At 37.1% G+C, this 19,851-nt stretch overlaps 1 protein-coding gene across 1 annotated transcript in view; it reads right to left on the reverse strand.

Moving 5' to 3' along the window:
* Window positions 1-4,550, reverse strand: part of Gbe1 (1,4-alpha-glucan branching enzyme 1) — a 248,599-nt gene extending 244,049 nt beyond the window's left edge. Inside the window, exon 1 of the mRNA XM_063224755.1 lies at window positions 4,298-4,550. Coding sequence (XP_063080825.1) covers window positions 4,298-4,431 — 134 coding nt within the window. The 5' untranslated portion in view covers window positions 4,432-4,550. The remainder of the gene's footprint in view (window positions 1-4,297) is intronic.
* Between the last annotated feature and the right edge of the window lie 15,301 nt (window positions 4,551-19,851).

The raw sequence follows: 19,851 nt of genomic DNA on the forward strand, positions 1-19,851 counted from the left end.
TCTCTGACTTACTGTAGTGATATTTTTAGGTACCCTATAGAACAGTCCTAGACCTCTCAGTTGCTTCTCTCCTGCTGTTAGCCCCTCGGTTCAATTGCACAGAGAGAGGGCCAGGGTACAAACACAAAGCTGAAAAGGTGGACAGGAAGTAAGTAACACAGACTCTTACAGGTCCTAAGAAGGAATATGTGCTGCTCCTTAAGAGAAAGCAGAGGAAGCTCGTGCCTATTTCAAAATTCAGAATTCATTATAAAAATGAAAATATTAATATGTCTTAGATCATGAGAAAGATATGTGGTGAAAACATACATAGGTAGCTTCAGAGATGGAATGCACAGGATGAATAAGAATATCTAGGAATATTACATTCAGCAGAAACACACCGACAGATCAGGGGAACTCCCCTAAGAATCTCTTACATTAATTGGTGTGAAAGAGGCTAAGGAGAAATCCTCAAAGATAATGGAAGAAAAAATATAATGGCTTCAAAAAACCAAGAAGTAGTTCACAATGTGTAATGCTAAAAAGGAGAGGTAGACCCACTAAATTATCAAGAAGCTTGTGAACTTCCTGAGAACAGTTTTAGTAAAGATGAAACCCAGCTACACTTACTATGTGTGAACTCCTTTCAGCCACCTGATCAAATCTCACTTTCTTCTTCTGAAAGACAGGAAAAACACCTTCCTTACCCACCTTGTGGTGTTAACACATAATATATGTAAAAGTACTAGATAAAGTTTAAATAGAGAGTAAAGACTACTGTTAGTGCAACTGTATTCTTCTGAGCAGTGTTCACAAATGCCACTCCTCTGTTTCACAGGACAAACCGACCTGCACTAACCAGTATAATGTATCCCAAGAGGCTCACTGCAAGGTAAAACACAGAGCTCAACATGTTCTCTATTCCATGCCACTACTGTTACTAAAGCACATTTCAAAATAAATTCTTCCTAAGCCCTAGAATTTTTTTTTAAGTAGCAAGAATTTATCGTAAAAAGCAAGTCGGACTAAGAAGGATACAAGGGGGTCTGGAAAGTGGATAGCACTCCAACTCCACTTCTCAAGGGTGTTTTATTGAACAAAACCACAAGATAAGGTAGGTTCAAAGTGGTACAAAACTATAGTTAACTAATAAGATTACAAGTAACTACTAAGGTAATATTGAGTAAATGATGATCACATTGGGAAGCAAGTCACATAGTATGTGCACACGGAGTAGACAAGAACTTTCCTGAAAGGGATGGGTCAAAGAGGTTTTGATTCTTCACATCAAGGTGACTGAAGTCTGTTTTCTAGATCTTCAAGTAACTGCTGGAATGAGAGATGGCTAGCTAACTCAAGATAGGATATCACAAAAGGACAATTAAATGGTCTTGATTTTGGAAACATGAACACAGCAACCAACTGTAGTATAAATAAGTGATTGAAAATAAGCACAAAAGATTCAAGTGTAAACATCTTAGGGAGCAATTAGTGAGAATTCATGGAGGTTAATATACATACTAATGTGCCAAATTTTATTCATGGCACAGTAACTTACCAATCCTCCACACTTGATTCTGAACTCTTACAGACACAGATGGAAGTAACAACAAACATGGAAAAGAGGATTTCAAATGAAGAAACTTCCTCCCCCACCACTGTCCTTATGTGCTATGGTTTGTACCTAAAATTTTCTTTACTCTGTAGCAAGCATACTCTGTACTTAAAAGGTTGCCTATCTATATATTCATGTTGAGCCAAAGACACCCTACCCATGTGAATTACTAGAAATACACAAAAAATACAAAAAATCTTAGTCCTTATGTGCTGTCTTAATAAAGTACCTGAAACCAGATAATGTATTAAAAAAACAGAAATTTATTTTCTAACAGCTCGAGAGCGTGTAAAAGCTCATCAGCAAGGCACTGATAGGTGCAGCTGTTGATGAGGACTACTCTCTACTTCCAAGACGATTCCTTCTCATTGGCTCCAGATGGCCAGTGTTGTGTTTTCACCTGCAAAATCACGTGCAGAAAGACAAAAGGGTTCCAGAAACTTATTGAACTCATTTTTTACAAGAGTTTTCATCTCATTTGAACAGCAAGAGCCCTCATGGCCTAAATATGTTTTAAACATCTCACCTCTTTATACATCACACCTAAGTTATGGAAGAGACACATTCATAGCAGTAAATACCAGTACCAAGGATCAGATGAAGGAGGAATCTTTTTTTTTAAGACTCTTTAGTTGTTAACAAAAACCACAACTGCCAAATGCCGAATTACTGTTTGACATGCCTAAATGGAACATGTGTGCTGGAAAATGGCAATTACTCAGAAGCAAGGGCACAAATAGATTTCAGGTCAAAGTGCAGCATACAAGGACCCACTGGACCAGACTATTCACACAGGAACCCCCTCCTCACTTTTCTATTCCGGCCTTTGTACTCCTTGTTATTTGACAAACCATGAAAGAAGACAGTAATTATTTCAATCCCAGTGGAACTCAAAGTAAAGCACATTAAACACTGAACAAAAGATATTTATCTGCTTGTGACTATTTCCAAGGGGAGTGGAAACCTGACATGATGGCATATGCTTGTAATCCCAGCATAGCGAAGCTGAAGCAAGGACAGCCTGGTGGGCTACACATTGAATGCAAGCCCAGCCTGAAATATATAGCAAGACCTTGTCTCCAAAACCTCAGGGGGAAGAGGAGTGGAGACAGAATATTTCCACAACTCTTTTAGAAATCTTTGTAAGAATATTTTACAAAGCATGCAACTAGTTACTGTTACTGTATAAGCACGTCAAAAAACTCTCACCTTCACCTTTAATTACCTTGTTTTAAAAAAATGTTATCATTAAATCAAATCCAGTCTTCAAATCCCAAGCTTATGTGGAAACTCTGAAAGCAATTTCACAAGACTTTGCCCCAATGATTTATATAATTGCATTCTAGCATCTGTTTAAGTGAGCAGCACCCCACTTTGAGGAGGGCTCATTCATTCTGACATATAAACTCTGGAATAAAGTGCATATAACTACCGTCCCTTTTCAATCTCTACAGTAGTGTTTTTATTCATAGACACTTCTTTATTAAAGAGGCACTGAATTGAATACAGGTAATAACATGACAATGTTGGGACATGATCTTAAATTGTGTTTCAAATCCGCAGAGCAACCTACTTTGGTTATTTTCAACCCTGCTTCACATCACTAGCAAGATATTTTTCTATGGCTTAAAAAATTGCCTAGTTACATGCTTAACAAAGTAGGTAATTCCAGCATTCTAGGAGACTGCTGCAAAAGGATCCCGTGTTCACATCCTGCCTGTACAACTCAGCAGGATACTTTCTCAAAGGGAGCTGGGGATGTAGCTCAGTGGGAAGAAGAGAAAGAGAAGAGGAGAGAGAGGGAAAGAGAAAGAGACAGAAAGAAAAAGAAAAAAAAAGACACACAAAGATAGAAAAAAAAAAAAAAAAAAAAAAAAAACAACGAAAAAACTACAGACTCACAAATGTGCTGGGCCCACAATTTACCTAACATTACCTAACACAGCCTAACTGGGTAGTTTAATTTTTCAAACTGCTGTCTTTTTAGTCGACTAAATTACAACTAGTAAATACTGCCAATGAGTAGTAAACCAATACGCTGAAGCATGGTGGGAGCCAAACTGAAATTAAAGTATCCTGGAATGCCCTTGAGAAGTTTGGCTGTCCTCACCTTTCTCCCTCTTCCAGATGGTAAGGTCAAACATGACAAATGTTGCAGTACATTTGCTCATCACTGAAGGCTAAAGGGAGGAAAAACTGATCAGAATAGGTTTAATCTCCCCTGAAAGGTGGAGTTTTAGCAAGAACAACGAAGACACAGTGCGTCCCTGATAGAATGCAGTTAGATACAACATCACAGTATGGGGCTGCGAACTAAACTGGGAAGGTTTGAAGGCATGGTGACACTCCGCGCGTCACCCCAGGCTCACGCAGAGGGCTCGCTGGTGTCATGAGACCAACCGCGGTTGAGCATTTCGTCACTCCCCCGGGGTAACAGCAGAAAGGCGCACTTAGGCCGAAGCACGTACTCCACGGCGCTAGGCACCGCTGAGGAGCGGGAAGGGGTGGGGGGTGCCAGAGGGAGGGAGTCGCGCCACCACAAGGAGCAAAGGCGGAGAGCAACGCCCCGCCCATCAGGCTTCTTCCCAGGCAACGGCGCGCGGGAGGGGACACGCAGGGCGAGGCGGGGCGGAGCGAGCGCCCAGCGAGCTCCTGGAAGGCGGGCTACTGGGCTACGGTATCGTGCCCGTCGGGTGGTACCTGCGCTGGAAATCCGTGGCATAGGGCTTCAGATACGGGTCGTTCTGCAAAAGGTGGCACAGTTCAGGCACGTCCGCCAAGGCAGCAGCCAGCTCCGCTTCGGAGCACTTGGCCCGCGGTGCTGGAGCCGCCATGTTCCGCCGCAGCCCGTGTAGCCGAGGCCCGAGAGGATCGAGGGGAAGGCGGAGCCGGAGGCGAGCCCGGGCGAGCTGAGGCGGACGGGCTCCTCCGGGCTCCTTTATAGCCCGCACGGTTGGCCCCGCTCCCCCTTCCTGGGCCGGGGTTAGTGAGGAGGAGCCGCCGATGCTCTCGGGCCACTCAGGCGCGGGCCCCGGAGGCCGGGAGGGCCTGCCCTCCGCCCCAACCCTGCAGCCGGCGGAGGCGGCCCGCGGACTGGAGCCCTGCCCGCCGGCCTCGCCCTGCCGACCGCGCTTTTACTGAGCGACCCCAAGGCGTTGTCCTTCAGATGGATGTGTATGTGGATTTCTTGGAAGAAACCTTACTTTTCTCTCTCTGTGTGTATATATAAGAAAAAGAAAGTAAACCGCAGGAAACGGAACAGTCAAGTTCAGATAATAGTGTGGAAGATTTTGATGTCACTTCTCACTGAAGGCTCTCCTAAGTTTGCCGTTCTCTTTCACCAAGATAGAGTATTTTGGAAGACGTTGATACTCTTCTTATACTGTGCTCTGAAACAGTGCAAGAACTTTTCCCACTCCCTATAAGGCCAAAAAGACAGCAGGCATTTATTTGTCTTTAATGATAATTGTACAAGCTTTTTAATGATTAATCTTTGATGAGACATGACATAGAGAAAATCATTAAACCAGAATTACATTCTGCTGCTTACTAATACTGGTAAGGCAAGAAACCTCTCTTGGTTGGTTCCTAAGTCTTCCATCCCATTAAATGACTTAGTTCACTGATTATTAAGAACATAGAATTTGACACTAGGAAAAATGTACTCAGCACCTCAGGAAGTTTCTAGCTGCTTTGTGCCTTGAAACTGAACAAGCTGGAAGTTATCCTTCTCAGTTAAAACTTGAGAGTGGGGAATCCCAGGTTTTGTGGAGGAGGGACAGTATTAGCCTTGGGTTTTGAGTTTTAAAACATTCAAAACAAGAATTTTTGTGAGGTGCTTATAGTCCAGAGACTCAAACTTTAAAGTGCTTGTGAACCACCCTGATGTCTTAAGTACCATTGTTAGCTATGGAATAAGCGTGTCTTACTGCATTTTTTACAAGGTCAAAGATGATGCAGCTGCTCCTGGTTGGGGGTAAATCTGTTAGGCAGATTGTACACATAGTAAGTAAAAGCCATAGAAACTTAGCACCTTCTCTTAGCTTTGGAGACTGAAATCCAAAGTCAGAGTGTCAGCAAGTTTGGCTCTTTCTGAGTGCTCTGAAGCGCAGTTGTCCCAACATTAGATAAGGGACCACATCTTTGACTTGTACATGCATCATTCAGGTCTCTACTTTGGCTTCACATGCCGTTCTCCCCGTGTCCTCATCTCTTTAAATGTTCTTGGCTGTAATTCCGTTGTGAAATGTCTTCCAAAGTTAAAGGCTTGGTTCCCAGAGTGACAATATCAAAAGGTGGTAGGAACTCTTGAGAAGTGGACCCTATTTAAAAGCCACTGAGTCATTCAAAGTGTGCTCTTGTGAACCACAAACCCTCCCTCTTCCTTTTGTTTTGCTCCTCAGTGCTTTTACTCTACCATAGGCTCTTGCCATGGTGTGCTGCCTTGCCATAGGCCTAAAAGTAACTGGGCCAGCTAATTCTGGACTGAAACTTCTAAAACATTGAGCCAAAATCTTGTCTCTTTACCAGTAAATCATCTCAGGTTTGTATTATAGTGACAGATAGCTGCTTAATATAGTGTTCTTTCTATAAGGTCACCAGTTGTTTCAAATTAGAGATAACTAACATATGCAAAGATCCTGTTTCTAAATATGGTCATGTTCTAACTTACTAGAAGTTAGAACATTTATATAGCATTGTGAGGAAGGAGACAGTTCAGATCAGAAGAGTATTAGAATACCAAAACAAAAGAAATATTTGGAAAATGTGTAGGATTAACAACTGATTGGATATGGAGGCAGAAAGAAGTTTAAAAGACAAGTCTTTGAGCCTGGGTGAATTCAATCTTAACCAAAAATAGCATGGCCTTGAAAGAGGGAGAGTTCAAAGTGTTACCTCCTAAACATGCAAGTATAGATGTAGGGTTAGAATTTTTGATGCCCAAGAGGATATTAGAAGCTAACATTACAATTAAAGTACCGTTAATGTTTTTTCAATAATTGTCAGTAACAAATATTGACTGTTCAATACATTCTTTAAAATTGTTTCCTTTTGGTATTCCAGTCTCTTAATACTCAAAACTTTGTTATGCCTTTTTATACTACATACTTTTTCTGTTTTCACTAATCAAAAATTACTTTATCAAAGTTTACTTTCCAGTAGTTTGTGTTACAAAATCCAAAGGTTGTTGATAATGCTACAGCACAGATGAATCTTACAGATGTGCCAAAGTTAGAGAAGGCACTAGCAAAAGACCACATATATGATTTCATTTATATGCAGCAGTTAGAATATGCAAATCTGTGGAGACAAAACACAGAGTATTGGCTTTCATGGGCTGGGTAAAAAAAATGATTGCTAAGGAGTATTAGGGTTCTTCTTAGGATAATAAAATTTCAAAGCTTGATTGTAGCCATGATTGTACAGTCCTAGAGACATAGTAAAAACTATTGTGAGATCCTTTGAATAGATGTATTGTATGGTATTTGAAATATACTTCAGTAGACTTTTTTTTTTTTTTTTTTTTTTTTTTTTTTTTTTGGCATTTGGGATCGAACTCATCACCTCGCGCTTGCCAGGCAGGAACTTAGACTGCTAAACAAAATCCCCAGCTCTAAACTTATTTTTTCAATATGAAAATCTCAAACTACCTAATATTAAACAAGCTTTTAAAAAGTATTCCTTATTCATGGTGGGGGAAAGCAGGAAATCAAAGAGCTAAAAGCAAACTGCAAAGGCAAGTAAAAAACTAACAAAAACAAAGAGTGATGATAAAGGAGAAGTAAAAGCAAAGGAAAAATGAAGAGAATGGTGCATAAATCTTTGATCTTTAAGAACGTCACTGAAGATCCAGGCTACATAGTTTTTTCATAACCTCATGTTTGTCTTCTCATAGTCATGAAATGGCTGCCATAGCTTTAAGCATCATTCCTTGGTGAGGCCAGATATAAATCAAAGAAAAATAGTACTTATCTTGTGTTTTCACCAAGAGAAAAAAATTGCCAATGTGTCAATCAGCCTTCCCTTATATTTCTTTAGCCAGGGCTAGATCATATGCCTATCATCAAACTAGTGGTATGAATCAATACATCTACCATGATTAACTTAGACAAATGATGATTAAATTGAGCTCTCCTTTTTGCAAATCACATCCAAAGCATGAATAAAATGGTGACTCTAGTCACATGAAAGAAAAAATATGGGTAGCATTGCCCTAGATCACAGTGTCTTAGTCACTTTTTACTCACTGCTGAGACAAAATACCTGATGCCCAAAGATGGGAAAGGAAAAGTTTATTTCTAACAGTTTTTGGAGGTTTCAGTGCATATTCAGTTGGCTCTAAGGCAGGGTGGCATGGCAGAGCCACAGTTCGTGGTGGCTGCAAACAGCAAGGCCAAAACCAGCGAAGAGCAATACACACTTTTCTGCCATTACATCACATCCTGGCTCCACCCGTATATGGGTGTGGCCCTGACACCATCAATCCAAGCACTAGACAATGAACCAATCACAAATGCATAATGCGAATACATGAGGCCTGGGAGCCACCAACATAAACCATGACACCCAGTAACCATGAAATATCAAGTTCTGCTATCTAACTAGTCTCCTTATGATTTTACAGTACCAACAACTCATTTTCCTGGTACATACTATCAGAAATGCTTTACACCATAAGCAGATAAACGTGCTCACATACCATATCATAATTTTGGTAAATATTTCTCCTTGCTTTGGAAATCCATCCTACAAACAAGGCCTGCACAGTTTTACAAGCCTACACTGCATAAAGTAAGCTAAACTAGGAGAACAATTAAGAGCTTTCACTCAAAGGAAGGCAAGTTTTTTATCTTCTTACTTTGCATAAAGATGCATCCCAGTCTTCAAAGAATACATAAACCCACCAACTGGAAAGCACATGGTGTGAACTTAGAATATCTTCAGGAGGGCTCCTTGAGTTTGAAGTTTCATCCCAAAAGCAACAGCTTTCAAAAGCAGGGTTTTTGGGAGATGATCAGATCTTAAGTGAACTAAATTCATCAACAGATCAATTGATCAGTGACTCAATAGCATAAAGTGCTATTGGAAGGTGGGACCGAGCTGTAGGCAGTAGCCTGTGGGCTACTGTATTTTGACCCTGGCCCTTTCTACCTTCTGGCTGCCATGATGTGAGCAGCTGTCTTTCCGCTCTGCCTTTCTGTCATGATGTTTCTGCCTTCCCGTAGGCCTTAAAGGGAGGGAGATAGCAAATCTTGGACTGAAACCTCTTAAACCATGAACTAAACTATATCTTTTTTCCTTTAAGCTAATTTTCTTACTTACTTGCTCACATTTACAAGAAGTTAACGTAGCACCTTTATCAAATCTACATATAGACACAGTATAGGTAAGTAGGTTCCCTTCCCTCAGTGTGTCACCCTCATCCTCTCTTCCTGTCAGCAGTATTCCTCTCCCTTCATTACCAAATGCTTAAGAAATTTACTGCTCAGTGCACTGTGAGCTCTGTGACTTGTGGCTGTGTGTAGCCCCCATGGGTTAAGAGAAGGAAAATAAATACAAAGAGATTCCTGATCTTGTAGTGACAGAACAGCTCAGGCTAGACATGAAACATTTGAAATAGTGGTAAGTATGCCAGTCATTAGTTTGTTTGGTACTGTTTAGTTCACTGCACATTTAATCTCAAAGAATAAATGTTTGAATAAAGCTAAGATAAGAGATGTTTAGGGTGTGTATAACAGAAGATCAGGAAGGTCAAGAAAGTAAATATGGCATGCAGATGCTTAGCTCTGAAATTCAGCTTTTAAAGGTGGTTATAACAGTGAAGAAATTGGAGATCTTTTTTAGTGCTGGACAAGAATTTAGCAAGGATGACAAAAACAATTGGTAAGAGAAAATTTATAATCTTGAGTACATGAATTCTAATCTCCATAATTTATAACATTGCAAGATACCTTATCTCCTCTGCTTTCACTTTCATAACAGGAAAAATAGTTCTTAAATAGGAATATTTGATAATGAGTTGTTAGAATAATATCTGGCCCAGGATAGATACTATAAAACTGTTAACTAGTACTATGAAAACATTTTCACCACTATCTCCATAATTTCCTTGTAGTATTTACTGTTATTCACTGATTCTGGATATGAAACACTTAAGCACAGAAGAAAACTAAAGTGGTTAAATTCACTTATTAAATGGCAAATATTTAAAATATAAAATTAAATACTCACATACCAAATATATGTCCGTATGTCAAAGATTTAGGAAGATGGCCAGTGATTTAGCTCAGTGATGTAAGTGCCTGCCTGGTGAGCACGAGGTCATGAGTTCGATCCATGGTACGAAAAAAAAAAAAAGAAAGATGGTGTAAAAACTTTAATATGATTCATTAATATATTCATGATATTACATTGTGTAAGATAAAACTTAACAACAGCTTTACATAATATACAATAATATTAAAATTAACATTTAAGATTTAAAGTATTTTAAAATCCTGTTATCCCTTTTTAAATAGTATCTTATTTGAAGTAAGGCAATTTAATTAGGGGGTTATTCCTTTAAATTCCTCCATGGATGGGCCTAAAACTGGATGAGGCATTAGTCACATAAACTTATTAAAAATAAATTGAATTTTATATTTAAGACTGAATTTTATTATATGTAAGTTGTACTTCATAAAGATATTCTTAAAAATTTCTCATAAGTCTGTTACTGAGAACTCCATTGAAAAGTAGAGCTAATTTTATATCCATATTATATCCTTGTATCCATATTAAATTAAGCAAAATCAGTGACTTGCCACACTTCCCTTATAGCACCTCCCAAGCCTCTCTGAGATATCTGGGGGAAGAGACTGTGTTAGTTGCTTTTCTCATTGGTGACACCCAAAGTTAAATGAGGAAGGATTTATTGCAGTGCACAGTTTGCAGAGGTTTCAGTTTATAGTTGGCTGGCTCCAAGGCAGGGTAGCATGGCAAAGGGACATTGCAGAGCAGGCAGACAGAAGGCAACAAGCAGCAAGAGTCAACAGCAGCCCTCCTTCTGTCCTTTATATTTTAGCCAGGCTAAACACCCAGAGTGGACCTTCCCATCATCCACAACCAAAGCCATGCCAAACCAAACAGTGGACTGATTTAGTAACTGCCCACCCTTAATCCAAACATCGCACTCTAGATCCAGGCACCTCTGAAAAGCCCCACCAATGACCCCATGAGACTTTGGGGGGAGATTCAGACACAAGATTAAACAGTCATTTTGTCGTGAGAGTTAGTTATTGTCTAACAACCTCTCTATTTAGTTGACCACATGGCAAGTGTTTAATGTGATAGAAATTTTGGAAACTAAAGTAAGACAAGAAACTCATTCCTGAGATGGCACTGAATAGTTTTTAAACAATGATGATTTTCAATTACTTTTGTTGTAAACTGAAAGAGAATCAGTGACCTACAGGTGAATGAATTCTCTGAACAGCTGGTTGTCCCCATTGGAACTGAAGCAATTTCCCTGAGCTTCAAACTTACCTGAATGCACAACAATTTTTAGTCACTCAATGTTATAGATTTTCTTTATGCTTTTATCTTATCTCTACTGATTCTTGTATGTCTGAAATTTTCAGTGCTTTTACTGGATTCCTTTTTCAAATTTTGCGTACTTTGTATGCAGAAATTCTTACAAAATAGATTGGATAACTAAGCTTATCAATGAGGAGTTATTCTGGAGGATATCTGCAGTTATTATTCAGAATAACAGCTTATAATACATTACTTTTACAAGTCCAAATGCTGTTGTCTGTGTGTGTGTATGTGTGTAAAATACTTAGTAACCCTATGATAAAGGTACACTGTGATAAAGAGTATTGCATAATGTACTTTGAAAGAGTCAATCAGGATTTTAATCCATGTAGACTTTTGATAGAGTCCATATCTTAAAAAGTATCTTATACTGCTTTTCAAAAAGATTAATGTGAAACATGATATAGACAGCATTAATTTTTTTTCAAGATTTTCAGTCAAAATCATATACACAAAGGTTTAAGCACTATGCAACTATTAACATTACTTGTTTGGAGCCTACTTCCCAGGCATATTTAATCAATCTAGTGTAAACTAAAAAACCAAGAAATCAGCAGGGTGAAGAAATTTATCATACAAAATTTAGGTTCCAAAGCACCAAGATTAAAACCTGAGGCACTGTGCTTGAATGAGGTGAAGGTATTTCCAAATGCAATCACCTCTTTTTGTAGCTTGACTGGTCAGTCCCTAAAAGATATGTCCTAATTCACATAATCTATGAACTTTAGCTTATTTATAATAAGGATATAATTAAATTAAGACTCTTGAGAATACAATCTTTGAATATCAGAGTGAGTCCCTAATCCAATGACAAGTATCCTGAGGAGAGGCATTCAGAGGGAACAGAGAAGAGATAGCAAGGGACCATGAAGTCAATGACTGGAGTGATGCAGCTACAAAGGAAGAAATGCCAACAAACCCCAGTAGCTAGAAAAGGCAAATAACAGATTATCCCCTAGAGTGTCCAGAAGAAGTATAGAACTGATGTTTGATTTCAGAATTTAGGCCTCCAGAAATGGGAGAGAATTATGTCATTTTAAAGCATTAATTTGTTTATTTTGGCACTCTTAGTAAACTAGCATGTCTTTTCATGTATTTTTTAGTGAGTTATCAATAGTTACAAGACTATCAATAGGGTAACCCACTTTCCAGGTCCCTTTCAGTCCCTCTCAGACAGAAGTTCTATTCCTCTCAAAACATTCTTCCTATTTGCTAGGGATTAGCTCAGTGGCATAAGTGGCTGCCTGGCAAGTGTGGTGAGGTCATGAGTTCGATACCTATTACCAAAAATAAATAAATAAATAAATAAATAAATAAATAAATTCTTCCTATCTAAAAAAAATTCATCAGAAAAAAGGCAGTAGTCCAAGACAACCAACTAATTTAGAATGAAGGAAACAGAGTTGCCCTGTTATATCTAAGAGATGTGTCAGGAGATAATTGCACGTTTCTATCTTCAAAATCCCCCACAGCCCATGCATTGAAGACTTAAGAGCAGCTGTGCACTATTGGGAGGTAGCAAAACCTTTAGAAGATAAGTGTTAGTGGAAGAAAGATAGGTTACTGGTGCTTTGCCCTTGAAAGACATATTTGACCCTGGCCCCTTCTTCCTCTATTTTCACTGCCAAAGTTTCACCAGGTGAACATATCTCCTTTGCCATGAATTCTCTCTGTGGCATACTGTGCCACCACAGGTCCAAGAACAGGAGAGTAAGTGATTATGAACCAAAACCATGAGCCAAACATAAATCTTTCCTCCTTATGAGGTAATTAGCTCAAGTATTTGTTACAATGTGAGAAAGTTCACTAAGTCAGTGACACTCACTTCACCACTGTAAGCAGACCTAACGCAGTACTCTTAATTGCCCCATTCAAAAGATAAATAATTCTGATAATACTGAATTACAATATAATAAAGTGTTTAGAATTCATGAAGACTAATCACAATCATCTTTTAAAATGCAACTTTGTAAAATTTCTAAAACTCATATAACTTAGAGTGTTTATTTCGCTCTTTAAAACTGCATTAGTAGGTGGAGGAAAAGAAAGTGACCGAAGTTAACTTTAGGATTCAATGCTTTGACTGAATATTGTAAGGCTAAAAATAAAAAGAGCTGTAAATAAACACTGTGTTCTAATTGGGAAATTTATTTTTCACAGAAATGGATTAGCACTTTTGAAGCTGGTCTGCGTGTAATGCACATAATCAGCACCAGGTTTCATATTGTTACAGACAGAAGTGGGAGGATATCAGATGTAGTGCTGAATTAGAGTCAGTGATAGCCACAGAAACTCACATATAGTTACAAATACATAAAACTACTCTGTGTGTGTGTCTTATGTGTGTGAATATGTGAGTTTGTATAATACAATATTCTTATTGATGTCTGTTAAAATATTACAAAAACAATGATACCTTAGAAAAAACAAGCATAACCAGTTCCCAGAATGTAGTTTCTAAATACCATTCTCCAAAGAAAATGGCTAATCCTTCAGCAGGTAGGGAAAATGCAAGATAAGTTTGAATATTTTTAAAAATGTATTGAGAAATGCCAAAAGGAAACATGCCAACCAAGAATTGTCCCCAGTGATGAAAACAGGAATAATTTGAACAACAAAATAAATAGCAAACCATGGATTATAGCACAAAAGGTAAATATCTGAAAATACACCCTAATGTAAATAATTGCTGAAATAGTTGGAGGCATGTCAGAATTTAATTTTAGCATGTTCCCTGAAAGTATGTATTTAGAGGTGGTGCTTTTGGAAGGTGGTGGGATTGTGGAGACTATACTCATCACAGATAAATTCTCAGCTGAATATGCTGATAGAGGTGGGGACTGGTCAGAAGAAGCAGGTCAGTGAGGGCGTGACCTGGAAGAGTAAATTCTTTGTTGGGCTCCTCCCATTGCTTTCTGCTTCCTGGCTTCTATAGGTTACACCCATATTCCTCCATTGTGCCCCTTTGCCATTCATTTTCTGCGTTGGAAACAACAGACCAATGACTAAAATTGAGCAAACCAAAATTAACATATCTGGACTGCAGGAGAGGACAGCAAGAAGTTAACAGAAGCTAAGACTTCCTGTATATCAGCACCATGCACAGGATGACTTAGGAAGAGCCAGACACCAGCCCCTTCTGGCATGCCACCCCTCTTGCAGAGCAACCAGCTAATGTGGGGAAACATAGGCTGTAATGATAGCTAATGAAGGAAAATACAACTTAATCCTTGCAGTGTTTAGTGTTGCTCTGACTTTGCAGGCCTAAAACCAGTCATCTGATCATGTATTCAGAGGATAACAATATGCAAAGTAGCATATATGGGGTCTCTCCTGAATGTGGTGGCCATTGTTAATTCCCTATTATCTTGTTTTGAAATCCTGTATTGTTCTTATTTGCTTAGGTTTTATTGTTTTATTTTGTTCTATTTAATGGCATGGGTAGCTATTCTGAGGATAACGATATATTATGGTAGCCATTTTGGGATTTACTATTGTTTTGAAGTCCTATGTTGTGTTTTGTTTTTACTGGTTCTATTCTGTTTCTGTTTTGTTTGATTTTACTGTGTCTGAAGATATGAACAGCTATTTTGAAGACAACAAGAGGCATTATGTACACTATTATTGATTTCCTATTACCTTGTTTTGAAATCTTGTGTCATTTACACTGGTTTGTTTTGATTGGCTTTAGTCTGTTTTTTTTTTTTTTTTTTTTTTGGCTTGGTTTTATTCTCTCTAAAATAAAATTTTTAAAAAAATCAAAATATCCTTCTTGAAGTTGTGGGTGCCAAGAGTTTTGTCCCAACAAGTGGAAAATTGCTAAGAAAAGGGGGAAGGCAAAAAGCTTCCTTACCAAAAATTCTGAATAATTTATACAGCACTTCCATCCTTCATGAAGTGAAGTTTCATTCTCCACTTGGATATGGGCTGGACTTAGTCTTACACTTCCAAATAATAAAGTGTAGAAAGAGAAAAACAATGATTTTTCACAGTGAAGAAACTTGTCACAGTTCACCATTAGTGGCAAGAAATGTTGATACGGTGCAGCCTCTCATAGGATGTAATGAAAAATGCTCTCTGCCTCTGAGATACTCTTCCCCAAGCCCACTGCAAATTACCAATCATGTGAAAATACACAAAACAAAATTAAAGAAAATTTTACAAAACCCTGATTGTTATTCTTTAAAATTTTTCAAGGTCATACATGAAAACCAAGGTAAGAGAGATGATGGCATTAATTAGAGACTCTAAGAATACAACATGACTACATATGAAGTCCTGGAATGGATGCTGGAAGAAGAATATTAGGAGTAAAATGTGAAAGCCATCTGTAATTTAGAGGATAGTACTATTCTAGTGTTAATTTCCTAGTTTTGGAAAATGTGGGAATATAAATCATAAGTATTAGAAAAGAATGGACGACTAAACTGCTTTGAAAACTTTTCTGAAAATCTAAAATTATTCGAAAATATATATTTTGATCTATAGTGGTAACTATGAAAAACTTTAATGTTTATTTATTTGGAGGTAAGATACATGTGGGTTTAAAAATAATTTTCTGTACTTTTTTTAGAAAAAAAGTGTTTTAATATTTGTGCTGCTTTTTCCACAATGATATTTATATTCAGTCCTCACACAAACTTTAGTTAACTCTAGGTAACATTTAAATGAAAAAATGTATGATAATATTTTAATGTTGCAGTTAATCAGAAGTTTCCTTCTTTTCTAGTGGAATTAAATATAGTGGACTTTCTGAACTTCTATTAGCTGTTTGAGTTTACCAGGCTGCCACTTAGTTATCTAGCGGCATACTGCTCTGCAATTTAGAGGAACTGCTACAAGCACCTAATTAATCCTTACAAAGTTGAGATAATCTTGATTCATTAAAACAACCATGTATACCTGGCACTGAACTAGAAATTTTAATTACCATTTTGTACTTGACTGATAATTTGATCTTCAGTGGAAAAAAAAAGGGGGGGACCCTCTCTAGGTGACACCCAAAAAAAGTTTAAAAATGCAGAACTATAGAAAATACAGTAGCAAACAAATGACCTAAGCTGTAAGAATTTATTTTTTCTTGTTAATAATGTATTTCCTATGTTATTAAATTCTTCAAAAGTTGTAATAGAAACTGGATATTTCACCTATTTTTCTAGCCAGTTATATTTCATTTTAGTAGCCTATCTAAATTTTTATAACACTGAGTCACTTAAACAGTAAGAATTCATCTACTATTTGCTCCAAATTTCATTTCTATGTTTTAATTTCACCTAGAAATGTTTTGTAGTTTTTAGATCTTTATTTTACTTTTTATTAGCAGTATTAAAGCACTTTAAACTTTAAATGATTCAACATTTAAAGAGAACATGTTGAAACCTAAGATATTTAACCTGATATTCAATGTTATAGAATTTTGAGGGGAAACTTTCTGTTCTTAATAAAATAATTTAACTTAATAAAATAATCAAAACTTTCTTTGAAAACTTTTCAGGAATAACTGATCTTGCAGATAATCTTGCATATTCCACAGTCATGAACATCTAGTAAATTAATTCTCATCTGGGAAGATAATACTTCCTAGGCCAAACATGATAAATCACTTTATATATGTTCTCTGATTCCTATTGGCCATGTTGTGAGCAGCTTTTCTCCGCCATGTTACTGTGCCATACCAACTACAGACTTAAACCTCTGCCAACTGTGAACCAAACTAAACTTTCTTTAAAAAATAGTGTTTATATATATATATATATATATATGAATTGCTTCAACAGTGTTTATCATTTAATTCCTTTCATTCAGTATCCTATTAGCTACACTGTGATTGTGATCTAAAAATTTGTCTTAGAAAGCCTCTAAGTTTTCTTTAATAGGATGAGTACAAAAATTGTTTATGATTGAAGAATATTTGAAATAGAAAAGGATCGTGCAGGCGGGATTTAAGTTCACACTTGTGTGAACTATTATTTGGAATCAAATTTTAACATCATTAAAATCAATACTTCTCCAAAGCTGATTTAGGGGAATACTATTTGAAAAGATATGCATACATGTATATGTTGAATATATACATTTGTAGTAAGAAATTGGCTTGAATATTTTATAATGAAAATTTTTCTTTCTGTTCTTAATGAAATAATGGGAGATGGGTCTGTTATTTAGGTCTGTTGGAGACCACTATGGAGCAGGATTTAAATTTTACTAATTGCCTTTCTATGTTTATCTGTGAGTCTGTCCTAGGCCTTGGCCCCTTGCCTGGCTATAGGAGCTGATTCATAGTAAGTGAATCTCTATGAATCACTGGTCCTGGCTGAGAAATATAGTGGCCTGTGAGGCCAAAGATATCTCAAATGGCAAGATAAGGCCACAGCTAAAGACACCTTGGCTCCTACAGTAATGAAGTAAATAGAGACTGCAGCTGAAGGAATTTCACTCCTGCAGTCACACTCCTACCATAAATGTTATCCTGGAGATAAAACAGTTCTCCTAAATTAGAATAATTTACTACTTGGAGAAGTCTTTGAAATGACTAGCAAGGTCCTGCTCATTTCCTGAAATTTCCTCAGTTTCCCCACCCTTTGTTGTTGGACCTAATAAAAGTGGGCTGATCCACAAGTCTTTGTCTCAGCCCTTAGAGTCTCGAGCTCAGCAAAAGAGTTTTGACCCGCCTGGAGCTGTAAAATCATATCACTTGTCTCATTTTATTTGAACCTGGGCCATACACTTGTTTGGGAGACCTGGGATCTAGGTCAGGACCTGATACAGATCAACTGAGATTTACTTGCCAGCCAAGATAAAATAACAGGAGCAGGATTTATCTTCCTCCATGAAACAATAACAAAAACAGCAAATCATGTTACTGGGCATCAGCAGCCAAAGATACAGATTCCTAAGAGATGGAAAACCAGTGAGGAAAGTCTTATAAATATCTTACTGCTGTAAGAGAAGTTTCAAGTCATTGTTCAGGGAACAGAGCAGGAAAGAGTCCCAAGGAGATGGATGCTCAAAAGAACAGAGCTGGGGCTAATAACACAGAACAGCAGAATGAAGAGGGTTGTGACCTCAGGGTTGTGCTTAAGGTCTCCTGTTGTGTATTCAGCATACTAATGGTAGGTATATGTTTTTAAAGAGACTTCCAGGAGCAATGAAAGAATCATCCAAAAGAATGAAAGGGGATGGCTTAACATTCACATAAGATCAGGAAAAGTAGCTATTCCTTTAGACAGATAACAATCTCCTGGTTAATGTAGAAGTTCATAGAACTCAGGAAAATAGTTGGGAATAATTAGCTCTAGACTGAATACTTTTCTGGAATCACATAAAATTAAACCCCTAAATCAGTGGTGGCAAAACAATGTCATATGTGCTCCAGTGGGCTGTTTGTATCATTGAAAGCTCTAAAAGATTCTCCATCATTGCAACCATCTGTTTCCAAGTAACATAACTGCATACAAGAACAAAATTTAAGAATATTTATAGAAATATGAAAACATTTATTCAAACAGTAAAGTTCATAAAGTCTGGCATTCAATCCTAGAGGGAAACAGGAAGACATATTGAGGAGAATAATCAAAACTGGCTTAGAACTTATACTTGTGTAAGAATTAGCTGACCAACCCAGTTATTATACCTGGATTGCTGGTACTAAAAAGTGGAAATATTGAACATGCTTTTTAAAGAGTCTGAATTGTAGAGTTGAAAGTTACAGTATCTAAAGTGGAAATTTAGAGTATTAAAGAAATGGCAACAGGAATAATCCAACATTTAAAGCAAAAACGATTTTAATAATAGAGGGTAAAGAACTTCAGGGAGCTGGGTAGCAACTTCAGACAACCTCAGCCAACCATGTCTGTGTGTGTGTGTGTAAATTCATAAAATAGATAAAATAGAAAAATCAAAAATTTTGAAGAAATAAGCAATATTTTTCTAAATTTTTAAAAATTAAACTTTCACTTTCCAAGAAGATAAATGAGCCTTAATCACAAAATCTCTCAAGAAAATCACACTGTATACTTCCTAATGAGGTTACTAAAAGTGTCACAAAGGAAAATCTTAAAAGAAGAAAGATGTCATGTGGAGACAGACCAAAAAAAAAAAAGATTAATCATAGAAAAAAAACTTAACAGTAGAGCACCTTCTTTAAAGTTGTGAAAGAAAAGATTCACTAGTCAATAAAAAATATAGCTCAGAAACACAGAAGTCCAGGAACTGTACTTTGAGGAAAGTAAAGCATAAAACTTTTAAAGGAAATTTGTCAGGTGCGTGAAAAATGATACATTTGATGCACCTGAAGGAATGAACAACACCAAGAAAGCTAAATACATGAGTGAGTTAATGAACTGTTTTCTTTCAACTTAGACCTTTTTCAAAAGATAATTGAAAGTTTAAGTAAAATTATAACATGAAATCATTTAAAAATGCTTGAAAGAAGGAAGAAAAAAAGGAATAATGGAATAAAAAAGATGAGAATAAATGCAAATAGAAGATGATAGACTTATACCTAACTATGTAAATAATTATATTAATATAATAATTCCAAACTTTCTTTTAAAATACATTGATTTTCTGATTGGCTTGAAGAGGAAATCCAACAAAATGTGGTCTGTTATAAATTTGCTTTATTAAAAAGATACAAAGGAAACGTTATGCAAACACTATTTTTAAAAAGTTGAGTA

This window comes from Cavia porcellus, unplaced genomic scaffold (assembly GCF_034190915.1).
Source record: "Cavia porcellus strain 051 isolate PalLab524CR breed Dunkin Hartley unplaced genomic scaffold, mCavPor4.1 scaffold_15, whole genome shotgun sequence".
Classification (NCBI taxonomy): Eukaryota; Metazoa; Chordata; class Mammalia; order Rodentia; family Caviidae; genus Cavia; species Cavia porcellus.